The following is a 22542-nucleotide window of genomic DNA, read 5'->3' on the forward strand; positions in this document are numbered from 1 at the left end:
AGCCCAAAGAGTTCAATCTTGGTTTTCATCAGACCAGAGAATCTTGTTCTTTAGGTGCCTTTTGGCAAACTCCAAGCGGGCTGTCATGTGACTTTTACTGAGGAGTGGCTTCCGTCTGGCCGCTTTATAATAAAGACCTGATTGGTGGAGTGCTGCAGAGATGGTTGTCATTCTGGAACATGCAACCTTTCAAACCAGAGGCAGATGATGGCACCCATCTGCCATTCCCGTCCACAACACACTAGCAAAACCAAAACCTACTTGAAGGTAACAGTGCTCACTGTTGCCCCTAGTGGCCGGTTTCCACACCATCTTCCTTCATCTTCAGACAAGGATGGATGTTGAATACTGACTTGTATCACGGGTGACCTGCCTGAATATTGATATAATAACCATCATCATCGTAAACTTGTAGTCACATAATGATATGGTGTGTGATTCTCCCACTACGACTCGGGAAATCATGCAGTTAATGTCAGTGTTAAATAACGTATGATGAACTTCACAGGGTGGTGAAAGTGCACGGTGATCTTTTAATGCTCATTTCCAATAAATATTGAGTGTCTGATTTTGGTGACGTGATGGTAGATGCTTGACTGCTTGGATGCCATAATAATGTCATCATGTAGACTAGCCTACCAGCACAGCCTTCCGCACTGTATCTGCGAGCTGTTGGCTGGAGCGCATGTGCCATGACCAGAGTAGGCACATTTGCTATTTAGCCTACATAGCCTACAGGAGACTTTTGAAGTAGCGTAATCAGATTAAAACATTGTGACTGGTTGTGTTTATGCCACATATAAAAGGTAATACATTGTAAAATATAAATTACAAATCTTTGTGTTAAATAACTCCTACATTAAACACAAATCTCAAAGGCTATATTAAAGAGTTAGGTTCTAGGTGCGCGAGGAGTAGTCGTACGGATTGGAGAGGAGGTAGAGCACCATTAAACTTTCCTTAATAACTGGGCCTGCTGGGAGGATATGTCTTTGTTTACACAGGCAGCCCAATTATGGTATTCTTCTCCCTAATTGGTCTTTTGACCATTCAGATCAGCTCTGAAAAAGATCTGATGTGAACATTTATGATGTGATTGGTCAAAAGACCAATTAGTGGAAAAAAGATCAGAATTGGGCTGCCTGTGTAAACGCAGCTTATGTGGTCACATAGGACGACTTGGGAGAATGATGATCTGCAACAGACAGCATATCTCAGTATGAGAATTGAAAATACAGCCAGACTGGCCTGTTACTGTCCCTTTCCAGACCTTGTACATTATCGAGTGTAGAACTGATTCAAATTGAATGAAACATTCAAATCACAGGGCTGTTGCACCATTTTACATTTTCACTGCAGCCTAGAGTAGAATGTTGAAAATTGGTGCAGCTTTGAATGATTTTTTGTGTTGTATGAATGCTAGTCAGCCTCTTGCAGATCTGGACATATACGATACACCTACTACCATTATCACTATGAATGGTGGGTGAGGGCAGGATATACAGTTAGACTGGTAGACCATATTGACCTGGTGGTATAGTAATAGTTAGCGCACGGAAAAGCGTAGTGCATAAGGGAAGTACCAAAACACCTTGATATACAGTGGGAAGAAAAAGTATGTGAACCCTTCAGAATTACCTGGATTTCTGCATAAATTGGTCATAAATTGGTTCTGATCTTCATCTAAGTCACAACAATAGACAAACACAGTCTGCTTAAACTAATAACAGACAAACAATTATAAATGTTCATGTCTTTATTGAACACATCGTGTAAACATTCACAATGCAGGTTGGAAAAAGTATGTGGATTTAAAAACAGGTTGACCCTGCTTTGGCAGCAATAACATCAACCAAACATTTTCTGTAGTTATGGATCAGACCTGCACGATGGTCAGGAGGAATTTTGGACCATTCCTCTTTACAAAACTGTTTCAGTTCCATAATATTCCTGGGCTGTCTGGTGTGAACCGCTCTGTTGAGGTCATGCCATAAAATTTCAATCGGGTTGAGGTCAGGACTGACAGGGCCACTCCAGAAGGTGTATTTCTTCTGTTCAAGCCATTCTGTTATTGATTTTACTTCTGTCTTTTTGGTTGTTGTCCTGTTGCTTCACTTAACTTCTGTTGAGCTTCAATTGGCGGACAGATACATTCTCCTACAAAATGTCTTGATAAACTTGAGAATTCATTTTTCCATCGATGATAGCAAGCTGTCCAGCCTTGAGGTAGCAAAGCAGTCCCAAACCATGATGCCCCCTAAGAAGAGACTTGCTTTGGCCAAGAATCACAAGCAATGGACATTAGAATGGTGGAAATCTGTACTTTGGTCTGATGAGTGCAAATTTGAGATTTTTGGTTCCAACCACCGTTTCTTTGTGAGATGCAGAGTAGGTGAATGAATTATCTCTGCATGATTTATTCAGAATTTAAGGCACATTTAACCAGCATGGCTACCACAGCATTCTGCTCTGCAGCGATACGCCATCACATCTGGTTTGCGCTTAGTGGGACTATCATTTGTTTTTCAACAGGACAATGACCCAACACATCTCCAGGCTGTGTAAGGGCTAGTTGACCAAGAAGGAGAGTGATGGAGTGCTGCATCAGGTGACCTGGCCTCCACAATCACCCAACCTCAACCCAATTGAGATGGTTTGGGATGAGTTGGATCGCAGAGTGAAGGAAAAGCAGCCAACAAGTGTTCAGCATATCTGGGAACTCCTTCAAGACTGATGGAAAATCATTCCAGGTGAAGCTTGTAAAAGAGAATGCCAAGAGTGTGCAAATCTGTCATCAAGGCAAAGGCAGGCTACTTTGAAAAATCAAAAATATTTGGTTATGATGATCATGATTTGGTTATCATGATTCCATATATGTTATTTCATAGCTTTCATGTCTTCATTATTATTCCACCATGTAGAAAATGTGAGAAATAAAGAAAACCCCTTGAACGAGTAGGTTTGTCAAAACTTGGTACTGTAGGTGAGGTGCATGCAAGCAGGTGAGGACATTTGACTAGGATGGAATAAATTATGCAGCAAAACCTGCAAAAGGGTAATGTTAACCCTCTTCTGTGCCCAATAAAAAAACACACAACACTCCCCAAAGCAAAAAAAAAGTTATACAACCCTGCCTTATTCTGTACCCACCCCAGCCCAGTACATTTTGGACTGTCCCTTATGTGGTGATGCTGTGTTGTGTTTTCTGAGATGTAAGACACACTTCCTGAAAGGAACATAATAAAGAAATTGTTGTTCTATGTCCTCTCTCTCTCTCTCTCTCTCTCTCTCTCTCTCTCACACTCTCTCTCACACTCTCACTCTCACACTCTCTGTCTCTTTCTTTCTTTCTTTCTCTCTCTCTCTCTCTCTCTCTCTGTCTCTCTCCCTTTCTCTTTCTCTCTCTCTCTCACTGCGTCACAATGTGGGTGAGGTTAGACAATGAGAGAGAGACGGAGGAGGGCTGCTGCTATAATAGTGGCTCTTCGTCTCACACACACACACACACACACACGCATGCACACACACACACAGCCAAAACAGAAAAAGTGTTTTTTAAAGACGAGAGTAGTAGTTGCTCATCTCGTTTAGAAAGCCACAGAGACAGGGAGGGAGGGAGGAGAGGTACCCAGGGATATGGAGGGAGGAAGGGGAAGAGAGTAAGACAGAAGAGCAACATAGATGATGTCATCCTTTAATCCTTTCTCTCTCCCCCTCTCTCTCTCTCTCTTTCGACCTTTCCCCATCTCTCTCCTCTCCCTCCTCCCTCTCTCTCTCTTTCTCTTTCTGTTTCCCTGTATCTCTCCCTCTGTCTCTCCCTTTCCCCCATCTCTTTCCTGTCTCTCTCTCTCTTCTCCCTCTCTCTGTGGTAGTACTATATTTAGCTCTGGCTGTGTGTGTGTGTTGCCGGGTGTCTGAATCAGTGATGCTTCTTCATGTCTGCCCCTTAAAGATGTCTGCACACCTTTAAACTCCCTGTTTATTTCACGTTTTTTCTCTCTCCAAACCCTTTCGCTCTCTAGCTCTCTCTTTCTCTCTTTCTCTCTTTCTCTCTTTTCCTCTCTCTCCATCCCTGTTTCCACAAACTCACTGTCTCCAATTTAATTTGTATTTTTCTGTCACTGTGGAAGCTACAATATGTACACTTAGAAAAAAGGGTACCGAAAGGGTTCTTCAACTGTCCCAGTAGGATAACCCTTTTTGGTTCCATGTAAAATTATTTTTAGTTCCAGGTAGAACTCTTTTCGGTTCTATCTGTGTAAAGGGTTTTACAATGAACTTAAAAGGGTTCAACCTGGAACCAAAAAGGGTTCTTCAATGGGTTCTCCTATGGGGACAGCCGATGAACCCTTTTAGGTTCTAGATAGCACCTTTTTTTCTAAGATTGTAGCTGTCTCTCTCTCTCTCTATCTCTCTCTCTGTCTCTCTTATTCAAGTTCGCTCCCCCTCTCTCCATCCCTTTCCCTACCACCCCCTCCTCCTGTATCGCTAATCTTCCCTACCAAGCAAAAAGGTATCTTTAAATGATACCCTATTCCCTATATAGTTTACTACTTTTGAACAGAGCCCCATGGGTCCATTGGGGACACACGCTCTATTCCCAGCACAATTCCTTTCCTTGATACTGTAGCCCAGGGATGGGCAACTTTGATGGGGATTGGGGCCACAAAAAAATTGGAACTCATCATGAGTCTTAACTAAACCCCCTGTATATAGCCTCACTATGTTATTTTAATTATTTTAAACTTTTATTATTATTATATTTTTACTTACCTATTTTTTAAATTTAAAACTGTATTGTTGGTTAAGGGCTTGTAAGTAAGCATTTCACTGTAAGGTCTACTACACCTGTTGTAAACGGCATGTGTGACAAATAACATTTGATTTGATTGAAATGCAGGACCAGCCTTAACCTTTTTAACATCTACCACGTCATGATGGCACAGAGAAATATTTCATACAATTCTACACATTTTGCCATGGGTCGCAGAGATAATGTTATAACTTGCATTATAAAGCAAGTTTCCTTCAATTCTACATATTTTACCATTGGGCAAAGAGAAAATGTTGCAATTTTACAACAAATTTCATACAATTCTACTAATTTTGCCATGACTTATGCCATGTTAATATCATATCTGATTGCGAGTGACTTACAAAATCAATGGGGCCCCATTGGAGGTCAGGGCCCCTGGGCATGTGCCTTGTGTGCCCTGTCGATATTTGGCCATGATTACTCGTTGGCCATGATAACTAGTTTAGATAACTGGCTAGAGTAAATTACCAAGCTCCCGAGTGGCGCAGCAGTCTAGGGCACTGCATCTCAGAAATAGAGGTGTCACTACAGACACCCTAGTTCAAATCCAGGTTGTATCACAACCAGCTGTGATTGGGAGTCCCATAGGGCAGTGGCCTAGTGTTGTCTGGGTTTGGCCAGTGTAGTCTGTCATTGAAAATAAGAATTTGTTCTTAATTGACTTGCCTGGTTAAATGAAAAAAACATTTACTGACATGGCTATTTGAGTAACTGTCAGTGACTTACATACTGTAACAAAATAAACACTGCTGATGCACAACCACATTTTCAAATTGCATCTTGTGTATTCTACTATTCTAATTCTTAACAGTACGTTGACACCCCAAAAATGTAAACGTTTTGCGGGAGGGCCCCCCATTTTTGGAAATCGATCCGTGGCCCTTCCCCCCGTTTTTGGAAATCGATCTGCGGCCCTCCCCCCGTTTTTGGAAATCGATCCGCGGGCTCCGTGAGCCGTCTGTTGCCCTTCCCTACTATAGGAATACTCCTTTGCTCTCTCTTTCTCTCTATTTTCCCTCCCTTTCTCGATCTGTTCTTTCTGGTTCCTAGTTCGGCTTTTCTTCATACAATTACTCTCTATTAAAAACTGATTCGATTTCTCCTTCATAGTCGGACTATGGAGGGAGAGAGAGAGGAATGGATGGAGGGAGGAGAAAAGAATGGAGGGGTGAGACAGAGCTCTACAGTTCGACCATTTTACTCGCATATGCACCTAAATGTTTTGCTGTGCTACCTGGAAGTTTTATTTAGGAGCACCAGTGAGCCTAACATTTTTGGGGATTCTAGCATTAATATCTAAAATATTTTTCATTGTGTTACAATTTTTTTGTGTGTGCGCCTACATTTTTCAACTTCAGTGCACATGTGCTCCTTATAAAAAAGGTCAGCGTAGAGCCCTGTGAGAGGGAAGGAGGGATGGGGGAAAGGGTTGGAGTGGTGAGAAGAGGGGAGGGATGGATGTACATTGTTAACAGAGACTTTGAACATTTAGTTCTCACAAATTACTGTTTGGTGTTACCTTGATGTGATCAAAAAGTGGGGCCTGTTGGTTTAACGGTTTTGACTGTTTGCGGGAGTGTTGTGTTTAACTTCTCCGTCTCTCCATCCCTCTCACTCTCCCTCTCTCCATACCTCCCCAGATGCCCCTGTGGCAGAGCTCCATGACCTGTTCTGTAAGAAGCTGCAGCAGTGCTGCGTCCTCTTTGACTTCCTGGACTGTGTGGCTGACCTGAAGGGGAAAGAGATCAAACGAGCTGCGCTCAACGAACTGGTGGAGTCTGTTGCTACAAGCAGAGGAGTTCTGATAGAGCCACTCTACCCAGAGGCTATTAAGATGGTGAGAGAGTAGGAGTGAGGGAGGGAGGAGGAGGGAGGAGGAAGAAGAAAACGTGAGAGGAGAGAGGGAGGGAGAGGGGGATAATAGTAGCGGAAAGGGGGTGGAGAGTGGATAGAGAAGAGTAGAAGAGTGGAGAAAGGGAGAGAGGGAGGGACGAGAGGAGGTGGAGAGATGTAAAGAACTCTTCAACCGGAGTGTAGAAGAAAATAAAGGATTCGTTGAAGGAGAGAGAAAGAGGGAGGAGAGGAAGAGAGGGACAAGATGAAGGAAAGAGATAGATAGCATTGGAGAAAAGAGAAAGGGTTATGAAGTTCAGAGAAGCCTAGGTTCATTTATTTTCTATTCTCTTATTTTCATCATTTTCCTTTCCTCCTGCCTCCTCCCTCCACCTGTCCTTTATCCTCCTCTCCTCTCCTCTCCTCTCCTCTCCTCTCCTCTCCTCTCCTCTCCTCTCTCTCCTCTCTCTCTCTCCTCTCCTCTCCTCTCTCCTCTCCTCTCCTCTCCTCTCCTCTCCTCTCCTCTCCTCTCCTCTCCTCTCCTCTCCTCTCCTCTCCTCTCCTCCCCTCCCCTCCCTCTCCTCTCCTCTCCTCTCCTCTCCTCTCCCCCAACCCTCCATCCTCTTTTAGATCTCAGTGAATATCTTCAGGACATTACCTCCCAGTGAGAACCCAGAGTTTGACCCGGAGGAGGATGAACCCACTCTAGAGGCCTCCTGGCCACACCTGCAGGTACACACACACACACACACACACACACACATATATATATATATGGGCAGTCACACGATTAGAAACAGATTTGAAATCTATGTTTGTGAAGATGATTCCATCTATCACCTTCTGTCTTTTTTATTTTTATTTAACTCTCAACTGTGTGTGTGTACTCTGTGTGTATGTTTTCTCAGCTGGTGTATGAATTCTTTCTGCGTTTCCTGGAGAGCCCAGACTTCCAGCCCTCCATGGCCAAACGCTACGTTGACCAGAAGTTTGTTCTTCAGGTAGAAATCAATTTCTTACATGTCTGCCTCTTACAATATGCATTTCAATATGTCTGTCTCTATTTGTGTATTACTCAGACTCTCTGCGTTCTACATTTTGTGTGTGTGTGTATGTGTGCGTGTGCGTGCGTGTAGCTGTTGGAATTGTTTGACAGTGAGGATCCGAGGGAGAGAGAGTACCTAAAGACCATCCTGCATCGTGTCTACGGCAAACTGCTCGGCCTGCGGGCATACATACGCAAACAGATCAACAATATCTTCCTCAGGTACCACGCACACACACACGTTCATGTATACACACATGCATGTACATGTACACACTCACATACTTACTCACTAACATGCAAACACACACAGACACTCATGTACACTCACACGTTAACATGGCAAATTATGCGTTTGTGTGACAGTGTGTGTGTGATCTGTCTCTGTTCTTCCAGGTTTATCTATGAGACCGAGCACTTCAACGGTGTGGCAGAGCTACTGGAGATCCTGGGCAGGTGTGTATCTTCTTGTATCACACACTCTTTACCCTCTATGGGGTTCAGGTGCTCAAGTTCTGTTAGATCAATACATGTCACTGAAAGGTCCATTTTCAAATAAAAAATTATGAAAACCAGCCAACAGTGCTGTCCTTGAGGACTAAAGCGGTGCATCTCCTCTACACTCTACACCAAGAATGTGCAACTTTGATGGGGTTGGGGGCCACAAAAAATCTGAACTTGTGGGTCTGCGCACCCACATCCATACTCACACATGCAGTCAAATGATTTGTGCAATCAATCCATTTGTGCAATTAACTCTGTTAACTAAATGCATTATACCCTCCTAGCCTTTTGGGGGCCATAGGCAAGATTTGGCCCCCCTATCCCCTACTAATTATTTTTACTGGCCAATGTCTTGAATGATGGGGAGACATTTTTTAGTTTTAAAGGGATAGTTCGCCCAAATTACATAATGACACATTGGTTTCCTTACCTTGTCAGAGTTTTAGCATGTGATGCCATTCGTCATGGGACAGATATTAGCATTTTTCAAACATCATGTTCAAAACCTCTATAAGTGACCTTTATGAGCTTCCCAATCAATTGTAAATACTTTCGGATGATTTGTAATTTGGGTGAACTATCCCTTTCAAGCAAAGTGCAGTCAAAAAGGTGATTTCCCTGTGTTTTATATATATTTACACATTATGAGGTTGGAACAATACTGTGACATTTTTTTACATGATGATGCCCTTTTAGTGTTTAGCTGTTTGAAAAGACTGCCCGAAATTTCAGCCTGCTTGGGTGGTTTGGAGTTTTGGACTGTATGGTGTAATTAGTTAATAGACCAATAACAGCTAGTTTTCAGTTTTCCCTTCACACTCAGACCACTCCCAGACAGTCCTAGCAAAATTCTTACTTGAGAAATTACTTTTTGCTATTTGCTATACTTTTTGTTTATTTTTTACCATTTTATTTTAAAACAATCACTGTAAAGTATTTAATTGTAACCCAGAAATGATTTGATATTGAGATATTGAGAGAGCAGCTGCATTCAAGTTCATTTTCTGCAATTCTACACATTTTGCCATGTCGTGGAGAGAAAATTTTGCAATTTTATAACAAACTTCATGCAATTCTCCTAATTTTGCCATAGGGCAGAGAGAAGAAAATAGCACATTTCCTGCAATTCTATCCGTTTTGACGTGGGGTGGAGATACATTCTTGCAGTTTTAAAATTTATTTCCTACAATTCTACACATTTTGCCATGACTTAGCCATGTTAATATGATATCTGGGTGAGAGTGACTAATAAAATCATTGGGGGCCTACTGGAGGTCAGGGCCCTGGTCGGTATTTGGCCATGATTACTACAAGTTTAGATAGCTGGCTACACTAACTTACCAATCTAAAAATTGTTAGCTGACATTGCTAATTGAGTGACTGTCAGTGACTGACATAACCAAATTTCGATGCACAGCCATATTTCGAAATTGCACCTTGTGTATTCTACTATTGCAAATCTCAACAGTAAGTTGAGACCCCGACTGAGTAGAAAAAAACATGTAGGTCGGATTGTTTTTGGAAATTGTTCCGCAGGCTGCTAGTTGCCCCTCCCTGCTCTACACAGTTTCTCTTTCTCCCTTACAACAAATGACACACACTGTTTATCTTTCTCCCAAGTCAACAAAACATACCTTTGATTTTAGGTATCTTCATGCTGGGACTGAGAAGATTGAGAGATAGAGAAATGGAGGGACGGAGGGTGAGGGAGTGAGTCAATGTTTTGGGGGAAGGAGGGGGTGTGGGCTTCAGGTTGATGCTGACTGAGTATTTATAGACCCACCCACAAACTCACTGATAGATAGAAGAAAGGGAGAGAGAGGGTGGAGAGAAAGAGACGGGAGGGGAGGGAGAATGAAATAGAGGGGTATATATGGGTGCCGTAGACAGAAGAGAGAGGATGAGAAACGGAGGATTAGAGAGGGATGCGATAGAGAAAGAGGCAATAGAGAGAGGCAGATATAGTAAAGGAATGGAAGAGAAAAACATTTGTTCTATTTTATCCTCCATAGCTATTTCTCTCTCTTTCATTCCTCAAATAGGAAGAGAGAAAACAAGGGAAGAAAAAGGATGATTAAAGGATAAAAAAAGAATAAACAGAAGACAGACACAAATAACAACTATGAGAGAGAGAGAGAGAGAGAGAGAGAGAGAGAGAGAGAGAGAGAGAGAGAGAGAGAGAGAGAGAGAGAGAGAGAGAGAGAGAGAGAGAACTATACATACCTCTGCCTAAACATCAGTGCCACAGGCAGGGGTGCAACTTTGGTTTTAGAAGTGTGGGGAGAGGACATAATAGTATATATTTTTTAATCAGATAAACTCTCCAAACAGCCTACCTAGCCGCTCGGAGGCGTCCGCAAGGATCTGGCAAAAAATACTTGAATCAGTAGAGAACCCATTGCCCAAAATGGGACAAACACCAAGACTCCACAGAGCAAAATTAGACTAATTATCAAAATCCAGAAAAGACCCGTTAAATTCTACAACCACCTAAAAGGAGGCGATTCCCAAACCTTCCATAACAAAGCCATCACCTACAGAGAGATGAACTTGGAGAAGAGTCCCCTAAGCAAGCTGGTCCTGGGGCTCTGTTCACAAACACAAACAGACCCCAAAGAGCCCCAGGAGAGTAACACAATTAAACCCAAACAAATCATGAGAAAACAAAAAGATAAGTACTTGACACATTGGAAAGAATTAACAAAAAAACAGAGCAAACTAGAATGCTATTTGGCCCTAAACAGAAAGTACACAGTGGCAGAATACCTGACCACTGTGACTGACCCAAAATGAAGGAAAGCTTTGGATATGTACAGACTCAGTGAGCATAGCCTTGCTATTGAGAAAGGCCGCCGTAGGCAGGCCTGGCTCTCAAGAGAAGACAGGCTATGTGCACACTGTCCACAAAATGAGGTGGAAACTAAGCTGCACTTCCTAACCTCCTGCCAAATGTATGACCATATTAGAGACACATATTTCCCTCAGAACTCCCTCACACCCCAGACCTCACAACCATAAAGGACAATGGGTATTTTTAGCCAGATTCTAATTGTATGTCGAATTTTAAGTTCCTTTTGATGGCGTAGAACGCCCTTCTTGCCTTGTCTCTCAGATCATTTACAGCTTTGTGGAAGTTACCTGTGGCACTGATGTTTAGGCCGAGATATGTATAGCTTTTTGTGTGCTCTCGGGCAACGGTGTCTAGATGGAATTTATATTTGTGGTCCTAGCAAACTTTTGGAACACCATTATTTTGTCTTACTAAGATTTACTGTCAGGGCCAGGTCTGACAGAATCAGTGCAGAAGATCTGGGTGCTGCTGTAGGCCCTCCTTGGAAAGAAGCACCAGATCATCAGCAAACAGTAGACATTTGACTTCAGATTCTAGTAGGGCGAGGTCGGGTGCGGTCGGGTGAGACTGTTCTTGTGCCCTCGCCAATTCGTTGATATAGATGTTGAAGAGGGTGGGGCTCAAACTGCATCACTGTCTCACTGCAGGTCAATGTGGAAAGAGATGTGTGTGTTGTTAGCCAAATTTAACCTCACACTTGTGTACATGGATTTTATAATGTTGTATGTTTTTCCCTCAACACTGCTTCCATCAATATAGCAGACCCTCATGCCAAATTGAGTCAACATCTTTTTTTTAAATCAACAAAGCATGAGAAGACTTTGCCTTTGTTTTGGTTTGTTTGGGTGTGCAGGGTGAGTTTGTGGTCTGACATATGGGAATTTGGTGAAAAGCCAATTCGATATTTGCTCACTACATCGTTTTCACTGAGGAAATGTAGGAATCTGCTGTTAATGATAATGCAGTGGATTTCCCCAAGGTTGCTGTTGACGCATATCCCATGGTAGTTATCGGTGTCCAATTTGTCTACACTTTTTGGTTCCACATTTTGGGAATATGCCAGAGCTGAAGGTGATGTTAAAGAGTTTAAGTATAGCCAATTGGAATTGGTGGTCTGTGTATTTTATCATTTCAATTAGGGTACCAACAACACCACAGGCCTTTTTGGTTTGGAGGGTTTGTATTTTGTCCTGTAGTTAATTCAATGTAACTGAAGAATCCAGTGGGTTCTGGTAGTCTTTAATAGTTGATTCTAAGATTTGTATTTGATCATGTAGAGTGCATTCGGAAAGTATTCTGACCCCTTCACTTTTCCACATTTTGTTACATTACAGCCTTATTCTAAAATGTATCAAATAAAAAAATGTCCTCATCAATCTACACACAATACCCCATAATGACAAAGTGAAAACAGGTTTTGTAGTCATTTGAACATTAAAAAAATTAAATACCTTATTTACTTAAGTATTCAGAACCTTTGCTATGAGTCTCGAAATTGAGCTCAGGTGTTTCCTTTGATCATCCTTGAGATGTTTCCACAACTTGATTGGAGGCCACCTGTGGTAAATTCAATTGATTGGATGTGATTTAGAAAGGCACAATCCTATCTATATAAGGTCCAGCAGTTGACAGTACATGTCAGGGCAAAAAACCTTCCAGATGGACAACCATCTCTACAGTACTCCACCAATCAGGCCTTTATGGTAGAGTGGCCAGACGGAAGCCACTCCTCAGTAAAAGGCACATGAGAGCCCGCATGGAGTTTGTCCAAAAGGCACCTAAAGGACTCTCAGACCATGAGAAACAAGATTCTCTGGTCTGATGAAACCAAGATTGAACTCTTTGGCCTATGCCAAGCGTCACGTCAGGAGGAAACCTGTCACCATCCCATGATGCTGCGGTTTGGCAGCATCATGCTGTGGGGATGTTTTTCAGTGGCAAGTACTGAGTGGCCCAGCCAGAGCCTGGACTTGAAACCATTTGAATATCTCTGGAGAGACCTGAAAATAGCTTTGCAACAATGTTCCCCATCACAGAGCTTGAAAGGATCTGCAGAGAAGAATGGGAGAAACTCCCCAAATACAGCCGTGCCAAGCTTGTAGCATCATACCCAAGAAGACTCAAGGCTATAATCACTGCCAAAGTTGCTTCAACAAAGTACTGAGTAACGGGTCTGAATACTTACGTAAATGTGATATTATATATTATTAAAACTTCTTAGATTGCCCCCATTTTTTTCAATTTTCGCCTAAATGACATACCCAAATCTAACTGCCTGTATCTCAGTCCCTGAAGCAAGGATATGCATATTCTTGGTACCATTTGAAAGGAAACACTTTGAAGTTTGTGGAAATGTGAATTGATTGTAGGGGAATATAACACAATAGATCTGGTAAAAGAAAATACATAGAAAAAAACAACCGTTTTTTTCCCCACCACCATCTTTGAAATGCAACAGAACGGTCCCAGTTCTAGCCATCACTCTGGTTGTAATTCCGATGGTGTCTACAAGATGGCAGCAGTGTATGTGCAAAGTTTCAGATGGATAACTTGAAGTATGAGCAAACTTCATGACATTCAGTGTGAAGTCACCTAGGTACATTTGGGCAAATCGTGAAGGAGGCATTTGCATTCATATTACATTTTTCTGAAAGAATATCGTCACATCTGTATACTTGGACTTTGAATGAGCTTTTCCAGTATTAGTAGCCATATTATAAGTTTAACATTTGCAAAACAACCAGTTTTCATAACTTCACAACTATTCTTATAATTTTTGTCCAAAAGTAAAATTCATGCTGTCGAACAAGATTATTAGCTACATTCTCCCGTAAAGCCCAGCTCATTGACTATCTAGCTAGCTTTGTTTGATCCCGATTGGTGCTTATTTGACCAAGTTAGAGTTGTTCAATTGAAAACCGCCCGCGTCATCGGCGTGCCATGAAGGTGTCGCTATCTCACCAAATATGGTGTCCTATATGATATACTACACCCCTAATTATATAGTGAAGTCTGGTTACGTTCTAGGATCTCTGAGGAATACAAACAAACGTGATTTGACTGGTTGAAACAACGTTTAGGGTTAGATTTTCAGGTTCCTTTCTTTGCAAATTGAACAAGTGGAAATACAAAATCGATCATGCATGCTATATGGACCTTCTTAGGATATGAAAAAGGATTGTATCTAGCAGAATTTAAGTACACATTTCACCTTCAGAGGTGAATATATCAAACCTATCGTGGTGGAAAAAGTGTTTTGTTGTTAGGAGCTCTCCTCAAGCAATAGCATGGCATTTTTTCGCAGTAATAGGTACTGTAAATTGTACAGTGCAGTTATATTAACAAGAATTTAAGCTTTCAGCCGATATAAGACACTTATATGTTTCGACATTTGTTGTTTCTCTAAAATCTGCGATCGTGACAAGGCTCTGCATGATTTACAACTGTCCCGTTGACCGGACGCCTTTCCTACATTTGCACAAATGTCTACAAACCTGTTTTTGCATATTTTATCAAACAATTTGTCATTGTTGTAAATTTCCTTAGGCTGTCTGCTTACATTTTTTGGATTTCATAGGTAAGCTTCTCTCTCTGTCTACAGCATTATAAATGGGTTTGCTCTGCCCTTGAAGTCGGAACACAAGCAGTTCCTGGTTCGAGTCCTGATACCTCTACACACAGCCAAGTCTCTGTCCATTTTCCATGCACAGGTCAGTCATTCTCTCTGTCTCGCTCTGTCTGTCTCCGTCTCTCTGTCTCTGTCTGTCTGTCTGTCTGTCTGTCTGTCTGTCTGTCTGTCTGTCTGTCTGTCTGTCTGTCTGTCTGTCTGTCTGTCTGTCTGTCTCTGTGTGTGTTCCCCAGTGATAAGAGTTAAAAGTGAGCTATGGATAAATAATTTTCTGGATGCTAAAATTCAAATACTTCAGGTTATGTGACAAAACAAGGAATTATAGTGTATAAAATTATTCTATAATCTAAACCGTTGTGAAATATATTTTCCATAACCAAAATAAGTCACATTTCTATGTGCATTTGGTTGGGTTGCCAAAAGGTTACACATTGCAGCTTTAAATATTAAATGAGATTGCATTGTGCACCCATGACCACTAGAGACCGGCCTGGAGTCACACTACAGACTGATTGCACATCCAGCTGTGATCACAACTCACGCTATCCTCTTATGGACACACACAATCAGTATCTGTGAATGTGTGTGTCTGTGTCAATGTGTAGGTTTCTATATATGTTTGTGTGCTCTATTCAATCTGTATGTACTTGTATCTTTGCATCTCAGCCTTGGTGTGTGTGTGCATATATATGTGTTTGTGAATGTGTCAGTGTTTGTGTGTTTATTCCGAGTATAAATGTCAGCTTGCCCTACATTTCCCTCTTCAGACTCCATGTAATTATTTATTAACACACACAGCACGGCCTGCCAAACACACATGCTCTCTCGCTCACTCGCTCTGATTCCCAGTACTAAGAGTTAAAGGTGCATTATGGTGAAATCATTTCCTGGTTGCTAAAACTCTACTACTCCGCCTAATTTCAGGTTATGTGACAAAACAAGCAAGTATAGTGTAGAGAATCATTGTACAATCTAAACTGCTGTGAAATAAATTTTCAATAACCAAAAATATATTTTGAAGCAAAAATGAAGCTTAAGAACGGGAAGCATAGAAATAGCGCACACAGAACAGATCTACCGCTTCTTTGACTTGCTTTCAGAAGGACAGATCTATAACTCACATTTCTATGTGAAATTTGTTAGGTTGCCCAAAAAGTTAAATATTGTCGCTTTAAATATTATATGAGACTGCAATGTGCACCCATGACCACTAGAGACCGGCGTCGAGTCACACTACAGACTGACTGACTGCACATCCAGCTGTGATCACAACTCACACCATCCTCTTATACACACACACAACCAGTATCTGTGAATGTGTGTCTACGTGTAGGTTTCTATATGCGTATGTGTGCTCTATTAAATCTGTATGTACTTGTATGTGTGCATCTCCGCCTTGGTGTGTGTGCATATATGTGTGTGTGTGTTAGTGTGCAAGTATTCTGAGTCTAAACATTGGCTTGCCTTGCATTTCTCTCTTCTGACTCCATGTATTATTTATTAACACACACAGCATGGCCTGCCAACCACACAAACACACAGTTCCCTCAGGGAAAGAGCATGGTTAGCAAACCCCATTCACTCCAGCTAGGATCAGGTCAAACTGCCCAAATAAAAACCATTAGCAGTGCAGGTCGGTTTGGTTTATCTCAAGGGTATTCAACTCTTACCATAAGGGGTCCAGAGCATGCTGTTTTTCTTTTCTACCTGATAATTAACTGCATCCACCTGGTGTCCCAGGTGTAAATCCGTCCCTGAGCAGAGGGGAACAATGAAAAACGCAGTGGAACTGACTTTGACTTCCAGAGTTGAGTTTGAGGGGTCTAGCTCATTGTTTCCCTAAGTAGGGGTAGCAACCCCATGTGGGGTCCTGATTTTAAAAATGTGGTTGCGAGAAGCAGTCGTAATAAACAGAACGGTTTCTGTTTTCTTACTACAAATGTGCCTCTATCTTTTTAAAGGGATACTTCTGGATTTTTGCAATGAAGCCCTTTATCTACTTCCCCAGAGTCAGATGAACTCATGGATACCATTTTTGTGTCTCTGCATCCAGTATGAAGGAAGTTTGAGGTAAGTTTTGTGAGCCAATGCTAACTAGCTTTAGCACAATCACTGGAAGTCTATGGTATCTACTAGTATGCTAGCAGTTATCATAGACTTCCAGGCATTGCGCTAACGCTAGTTAGCAATTGAGCTAACTGTTGTGAGCAAATTCCTTCAATCTGCACGCAGAGACATAAATGGTATCCATCCTCTGGCAAAGTAGATAAAAAGGCTTCATTTTTAAAATCCTGAAGTATACTACATTCTTATTATTATTATTATTATTATGACCTCATCACTGAAAGATAAGATGTTTCCCTCTACAATACCCACTATCCACACAGGACTAATGAGAAAAGAGTGGACAAGACTAGGCACTAAATCAGACTGAGGGAAAAAGAACATCATTAAATGATGTACTTTTTTTTATACAGAAGATCATACAAAATGATTGCCTGATGATCTTCCTAACTTCCCAATACCATTCTAATTTCAGTCACTTCAAATCATACTTCCTTCAGATTGAAAAACGATCACAATTACTGCCAGACTGATTTGTAATTGACTGTCATAGCCCCAATATCAATAATATTTTGATATCAAAATGGGGTCGTGGGCCAAAAAAGTTTGGAACCCATGATCTAGATGGTTCTGCTGGCTGACCAGCATAGTCTAGCTGGTTCTGTTGGCAGACCAGCGTGGTCCAGCTCAGGGGTATTCAACTCTTACCCCACGAGGGCCGGAGCCTGCTAGTTGTCTGTTCTACCTGATAATGCATTGCATCCACCTGGTGTCCCAGGTCTAAATCAGTCCCTGATTACAGGTGAACAATGAAAAAAAGCAGTGGAACTCAGAGTTGAGTTTAAGGGGTTTAGCTGGTCTGACTAGCATGGTCTAGCTAGTTATGCAAAAATACAGCGAAGGCTGGTCATGAGCAAAAAACACAATGAAGGCTGGTTACCAGCCTATGCTGGTCTATGCTGTTTTTTTTTCAGCAAGGTGGGAGGGAACAATGGCCTGTTTCTCAAATGGTACCCTATTCCCTCTATATTGCACCACTTTTGACCAAAGCCTTTGGGACCTGGTCAAAAGTAGCCCATGGTTTAGGCCAGTGTTTCCCAACTCCAGTCCTCGAGTACCCCTAACAGCATACATTTTTCTATTACTCCCTGACAAGCATACTTGATTCAACTTGTCAACTAATTGTCAAGCCCTCCATGAGTTGAATCAGGTGAGTTTGTCTGGGGCTCCAAAACATGTGTGTGTGTGTGTGTGTGTGTGTGTGTGTGTGTGTGTGTGTGTGTGTGTGTGTGTGTGTGTGTGTGTGTGGTGTGTGTGTGGGGTACTCGAGGACTGGAGTTGGCAAACACTGGTTTAGGCTGCTGTATTTACATTTTTAAAGTCACCAGTTGTCACCTCTTATTAGCCTGGAACTACAAACACCATAAACTCTATCCTAACAGACTACAATATCGATAATCCCTCACCTAACAACAGAAAACAACTCTGTATTTACCCTAGGCTTGTCACTAATCTGACTTTAATCCTTTAACCGCTTCAACTCCTGTCTTATTTTAATCACTGGTTCTTTCCTGCTTTTCTCATTCATCCCTCCCTCCATTCACCCTCTACCTCCGCTCCAACCCTCTGTTGATCTTTCCATATAATGTGCATAGGGAGAAAGGGATGGAGAAAGTCAGGGATGAAGAGTGAAAAAAAAGAAAAGTGGGAAAAAAAAGAAAAGTGAAAAAGATGAGCGAGAGGGGAAAAGGTGAATGGCAGGCAGAGGTAGAAAGTCAATGAATTATAGAGAAAAAGAAAGTGATACAGATATTTAGGAAGAGAGAGAGAAAGATCGAGAGAAATATACAGAGAGAGAGAGAGAGAGAGAGCGAGAGAGAGAGAGAGAGAAAGGAGAGCTCTATGTCATATCCCCCCAGGGCAGGCTGTGACGTCACTCCTTCCGAAGTAAACACACACACTCCGTCGCCACGGTGCCCACTCGCCATGGCAACGCACCTAGGTGGAGGGGCAATCACGAAACACACACATGCAGGCACCAACTTGGAAAACGTATCTTTCCGATCCTTAGAGCAGTAATCCGGTGGGATCAGGGTTTTACATCCCATTGTATTCCCACTCTAGGGAAGGGTTTCCCAAACTCGGTCCTGGCCCCCCTAGGTGCACGTTTTGTTTTTTTGCCCTAGCACTACACAACTGATTCAAATAACCAACTAATCATCAAGCTTAGATTATTTGAATCAGCTGTGTAGTGCTAGGACAAAAAAAAACTAAACTTCCACCCAGGGGGTGGGCCCCAGGACCGAGTTTGGGAAACCCTACTCTAGGGAACATGTGGGTGGGTGTGTGTGGGTGTGTATTCTGACTCTAGGGAATGCTGCAACAAGAAAAAACTACAGATTACTGCAATACCACTGCCCATAACACGACACATGAGTGTGTGCAGTGTTTGTCGTGTATACACACACACACAGTATTTGAATGTGTGTGCGTGCATGTGTAAAATACAATATTTTAGTGCGTACACAGTATACAGTACTCCCAGCTAGCCCATTTGATTCCTTGGAAGTTGTTGGAACGTATGTTTTTGGTTTCCCATTGGTTCTGGGAACTGTCAAACTTTTAGCTTTTTGCCATTCTCAGTGCAGGTGGTACATAAAGCCCTAAAATCCTTAGATCAGAGAAAGCCTGCAGGTCCTGCTCTTTTGGATCCCTGCTTTTTAAATCTGGCAGCTGATTTCATAGCTGAACCACTTACATCTCTGTTCAATCTAACCCTGGAATGTAATGAAATTCCAAAGATCTGAAAATCAGTATTTGTCCTACCACTTTTAAAAGTGGGAGATCCAACTCTTTTAAATAATTATAGGCCAATCTCAAAGCTGTCACCCCTGGTGAAAATACTTGAAACCCTTGTAAGTGAACAGCTAAAAGAGTTTTTATTTACTAACTCTATTTTACCAGTGTACCAATCGGGCTTCAGGAAGAAGCATAGCACAATTACAGCAGCCATGAAGGTTTTAAATGATATCACTGAAGCCATTGACAAAAAACAGCACTGTGGCTCACTTTTTATTGATCTCTCTAAGGCTTTTGATACAGTTGCTCATGCTATACTAAGGCAGAGATTGTCGAGTGTAGGTCTTTCGGAGCATGCAGTTGCATGGTTTGCTAACTATCTGTCTGATAGAACTCCGTGCACTCAATTTGATGGGCTTATGTCTGTTAAATTGTCTGTCTTGAATGGTGTGTCCCAAGGCTCTGTACTTGGTCCTGTCTTATTCACTATTTATATAAATGATTTAGACAAAAATGTCCAAAATGCACAACTTCATTTTTATGCTCATGATACTGTTATTTACTGTTGTGCCTCATCTCTTACAAAAGCTTTCCAGAACATGCAAACTGCTTTTTATACTGTTCAACATACCTTGTGTCAATTGAAGCTTATCCTCAATATTGACAAAACTAAACTAATGGTGGTTTCTTATGCAAGAAATAGACCTCTGAACCTTTCACCTATTACTACCTGTCAGGAGGAGATTGAGGTTGTAACCTCATATAAATATCTTGGAATTTTAATTGATGACGGCCTCTCTTTTAAAATGCAACAATTGACAAAAAAATTTAAGCTGAAATTGGGATTTTATTTGAGGAATAAGGCCTGTTTTTCTTTTGAAGCCAGAAGGAGGCTAGTATCAGCTACATTTATGCCTTTACTAGACTATGGGTATATTTTATATATGAATGCTTCCGGTCAGTGTTTGAGATCAATTGACACTCTTTACCATGGCACTTTGAGATTTATTTTAAACTGCAAAACCCTTATGCACCACTGCACTTTGTATACCAGGGTTGGCTGGCCTTCTCTAGTCACTCGTAGGCTCAGTCACTGGTATACTTTTATTTACAAAGCCATTTTGGGTTTACTACCTTTTTATTTGTGCATTTTTATTGTTCAGAAATGTGGTGGGTACTCTTCGTTCGTTGGACTTTATCCTGCTAACTGTTCCAAATGTCCGAACTGAATTTGGTAAAAGGGCTTTTATGTACTCTGCGCCATCGTCTTGGAACACCTTTCAAAATACTTTTAAACTGGAAGAACTTGTCCCGATTGGTGTTTTTAAATCACTGATGAAGGATTTTGAGGCTGATTCTCTGACCTGTCAATGTTTTTAATTTTCTGTTTTATACTCTTGTGAATTCAATGGTTATTACTAGATTACTTGTAGTTTTTCATGTTGTCTGTCTGTAATTTTTTTGTAATGACTTGGTGCTGCCTATCTTGGCCAGGGCGCTCTTGAAAAATAGATTTTAATCTCAATGAGCCCTTCCTGGTTAAATAAAGGTTAAATAAAAAAGTATAATAATAAAAGTCTCCTGACTGTTAAAACTGAATGATTTTAAATGTTCTGGGAACTTACATTTTTAGGTTGCAGGGAGGTTCTGAGAGCATTTTACTATGGTTCCTTGAAAGTTCTCCTGATAGTTTTTATTAACATTCTGAGAACCGAAATTATAGGTTATTTTGAGGTTTTTTAATAATTTCCTTTAAACTTTCACTGAATATTTCAATAAGACTTTTAATAGCACTGCTAGCCCAGCTAGCACATAATGTTCTGAAATAATGTTCATAATGTTCTCAGAGCTTGGTGAGAGCATGGTTTTCCAATGGTTATTTTGCATACAACCTTCCCACAACATTCTGGGAAAGGTGCAGGATACCCAGCTAGCACACTTTCTAAGAACCAGTACTTCATCATACATTTTTTTAAAGGTTTCCTCATATTCCTATTTAAAGTTATGTTCTCTGAATGTTCAGAGAATGGTAAGATACCACGATCTTCTGTGGGAATTTTAGTAGTTCATCATAAAGTATTTTGCAGGTTTCCTCAAGTCATGTTCTCATAACATTAAGAAAACGTTCCATAAAAACCACAATAAAACATTAAGAATGTTATTTAAAAAAATAAACATTATTTTCAGTGTCAGCAAAACTCTGTCTATCCTCTATCTTGTTAAGTGTGTTCAGGTGTGTTAGCTGCGCCCACTAATTGCCCACACCTGATCTTAATGAATGCTTGTTTCCTTTGAAATGGTGGCTGATTGAATATACTAAAATGAACAGATTTGTATGAGTAAAAAACATGGCATCCTAGCTCCATCCTGGTGGCGCAGTGGACAAATTCCATGGATAGAGAACAGAAGACCATTGGTTAAAATCTCACTGATGCCGTGCCACAAGAAAATTATATGTTTTTTCATGATTAATGCCTAAACAGATGAAATTCCATGTGTTATATCTGTGCTTGGAGTTCAACTCAAGCTAGCAGTCTTATTGAAACATTGAAACATTTTCTCAGAACATTATTTAATTACTTTCAAATAACCTAGAATTTCCATTCTCGGAATGTTATTAATAAGACCTCACAGGAAAACTTTCAGGGAACTATAGTAAAATGTTCTCAGAAAACATTATGCCGAAGTACTTCCCACAGAAGAACGTTTTTTTCTTAACGTTATTTCTTAACTATTTGAGAACATTCCCAATGTCAAACCAGTTGGAGAATATTCCTAGAACATTATCAAACTGAAATTAAATATAACCATGTTTGAACTTTTAGGAAACGTTCTCTTAATGTAATAAAAACATTTTTTTGTTAAGTTCCTTAAATGTGCTGAGCAACATATATATATACAGCGCCATTCCCAGAAAGTTAAGGGAAGGTTGAATGCAAAATAACCATAGGACAACCATGCTCTCACCAAGTTCTAAGAAACATATGGTTCTCAGAACACTA

The 22542-nt window shown here is 41.1% G+C and overlaps 1 protein-coding gene across 3 annotated transcripts in view; it reads left to right on the forward strand.

The window, feature by feature from the left end:
* LOC112214486 (serine/threonine-protein phosphatase 2A 56 kDa regulatory subunit beta isoform) overlaps positions 1-22542 on the forward strand; it is a 43558-nt gene that overhangs the window by 13009 nt on the left and 8007 nt on the right. For all 3 annotated transcript variants that reach the window (XM_042298180.1, XM_042298179.1, XM_024373262.2), the window contains exons 2-7: positions 6457-6653; positions 7280-7381; positions 7558-7650; positions 7786-7916; positions 8091-8150; positions 14651-14759. In XM_042298180.1, coding sequence (XP_042154114.1) covers positions 6457-6653; positions 7280-7381; positions 7558-7650; positions 7786-7916; positions 8091-8150; positions 14651-14759 — 692 coding nt within the window. The remainder of the gene's footprint in view (positions 1-6456; positions 6654-7279; positions 7382-7557; positions 7651-7785; positions 7917-8090; positions 8151-14650; positions 14760-22542) is intronic.

The sequence above is a fragment of the Oncorhynchus tshawytscha genome, linkage group LG15 (genome assembly GCF_018296145.1).
Source record: "Oncorhynchus tshawytscha isolate Ot180627B linkage group LG15, Otsh_v2.0, whole genome shotgun sequence".
Taxonomy (NCBI): Eukaryota; Metazoa; Chordata; class Actinopteri; order Salmoniformes; family Salmonidae; genus Oncorhynchus; species Oncorhynchus tshawytscha.